Genomic DNA, 2,027 nt, shown 5'->3' on the forward strand with positions numbered 1-2,027 from the left:
GATGATGATTCCCCATTTTCCTTCTAAATCTAATGGATGCCCTTAGTTTGTCCTTGCTTATCTATTGAATTATAAAATAAACCAGATGTGGCATCAAAACTTCATATAATAATATATTTGGTCAAAGATATGAGATCTTTTTTCCTCCCTTATTTTCATTCTAGTCTTGCATTATTCGTACCCATTTGTTCATGGTATATGTCACAATCCCTTAGAAAAACATTTATTATATCCAATTGAAAGTAAGTATTACAATTTATTTCTTTGTTTGCTTGATAGCTAATTGTTTTAACTGTTTATCAATGGTTATAATTTTGTGGCTGCTGTTAATGTGCATGTCCATATATATTATTGTAGTTGATACTCAAGGACAACAACGGAAAAGGGGTCGAACTACTCTAAAAGAGTTATGAACATTACCTCCTCAAGAAAGGGTTTTAGTGAGTGCCAATCAATTAGGACAACCAATTGGATCTGAAGCACAATTATTGGCTGGATTTCTAGGTATGCTTGCTCGATCCGGACAACAGATTGGACTCCAATATGAGAGCTGGCATAAAGTGCCAAAAACATTGAAGGATGAATTGTTGAAATTTATTGAGGTACTCTCACTTAACTGCAATGTTCAAATTTTATCCTAATAAATATTGAAGTGTCGATAGTAAGTTGTATTACTAATCCAAACTGGTTATATAAACTTTCTCATATAGTTACAATTTTCTCTTGAAATTTCAAGAGAGTATGTGCTCAAATCTTTGGGGAAGAAATGGAGAGATTACAAGCATGATCTAAAAACAAAACATTTCAGACGAGAACAAGGACTACAGGCAAACAAGGATAAACATCCAAGTGGTACTATTCGATGGCAATGGGAGCAATTGATTGATTTTTGGTATTCAAGGAAAGGAGAGGTTGGAATAAACATTTTCCTTATTTCATTGAGAGTATCATATCTTAGTTATTTCTAATTTAATATGCATGTCGTTGTGTAGGATTCAAAAAAACTTGGGATTGCTAGTAGAAAGCAACAAAAATATACGCATACTTCTGGATCAAAGAGTTTCGCAAGAAAGGAAAAAGAAATGGTAAGAAACTATAAACTTTTTTATGTTTTTGATTCAAACTAATTTGTGTTTAATTAGTAGGAGACTAGCAGTGGAAGAAAAGTAGGACGCCTTGAACTTTTTCGAGCAACCCATACTAAGAAGGATGGCTCTCACATGAATATGGAGACCGAACAAATTATGGTAATACCTATGTTTTTATTGTTCTTTAATCACTTTACAATTTGTTTTAAAGTATTTAATTTCTTTTATAAATTGTATCTTGATATAGGAGAAGGCAAATGAGAAATTGGCTGGATGTCAAACAATAGATGAAGATATGCAAATGGTTGAAATTGAGATTTTGACACAAGTTATTGGAAAAGAACGATGTGGCCGAGTAAGAGGGCTTGGGTTAGGTCCAACACCCAAAAGCTATTATGGAGTTCCAAGAAACCGAAATTCTACTAACTCAAACACTCAATCAAGTGAATTTGTGGAGCAAATTCAACAAATGGAACAAGAAATGGAACAAATGAAAAGAGAGCGTGCACAAGAACGAGCTGAACATGAATGCCAATGTACTCAATACAATGCTCTACTAACGTTTTTACAAAATCAATATCCTGGAGTTACTATACCTGGAATTAACAATACTGGCTCATCTTCACATGCGCAGGCAAAGATTATTATGTTTATGCCTAGGTCCATCTTCTAATAATTTTATTGTAATTGTGAGAACAATCTTCTGGAGATCAGTAATTAGTGGTGTTGCTGATGCATGGGAGATCTTTAGACATTATATATTTGCTATGTTATGCCTTCATTTGGGACAACAATCTCAAACCTAAACATTAGTTGTTTTGGTGTTTTTGAAATTTACTTTGTAATATTATATATGATTGGAAAGCCATGTGACTTCTTATTCGAATTCATGTGGATTAATTATTAGGAATCATCGATTATTGCATATGTTTAGTTGTT

At 33.0% G+C, this 2,027-nt stretch overlaps 1 protein-coding gene across 1 annotated transcript; it reads left to right on the forward strand.

Moving 5' to 3' along the window:
• The first annotated feature begins 506 nt into the window (after window positions 1-506).
• LOC120273131 lies at window positions 507-1,748 on the forward strand. The gene is made up of 6 exons (XM_039279776.1): window positions 507-602; window positions 711-911; window positions 993-1,085; window positions 1,146-1,247; window positions 1,336-1,624; window positions 1,723-1,748. The coding sequence occupies exons 1-6, from the start codon at window positions 507-509 to the stop codon at window positions 1,746-1,748; spliced, it is 807 nt and encodes a 268-aa protein (XP_039135710.1).
• The last annotated feature ends 279 nt before the right edge of the window (window positions 1,749-2,027 follow it).

The sequence above is a fragment of the Dioscorea cayenensis genome, chromosome 12 (genome assembly GCF_009730915.1).
Source record: "Dioscorea cayenensis subsp. rotundata cultivar TDr96_F1 chromosome 12, TDr96_F1_v2_PseudoChromosome.rev07_lg8_w22 25.fasta, whole genome shotgun sequence".
NCBI lineage: Eukaryota > Viridiplantae > Streptophyta > Magnoliopsida > Dioscoreales > Dioscoreaceae > Dioscorea > Dioscorea cayenensis.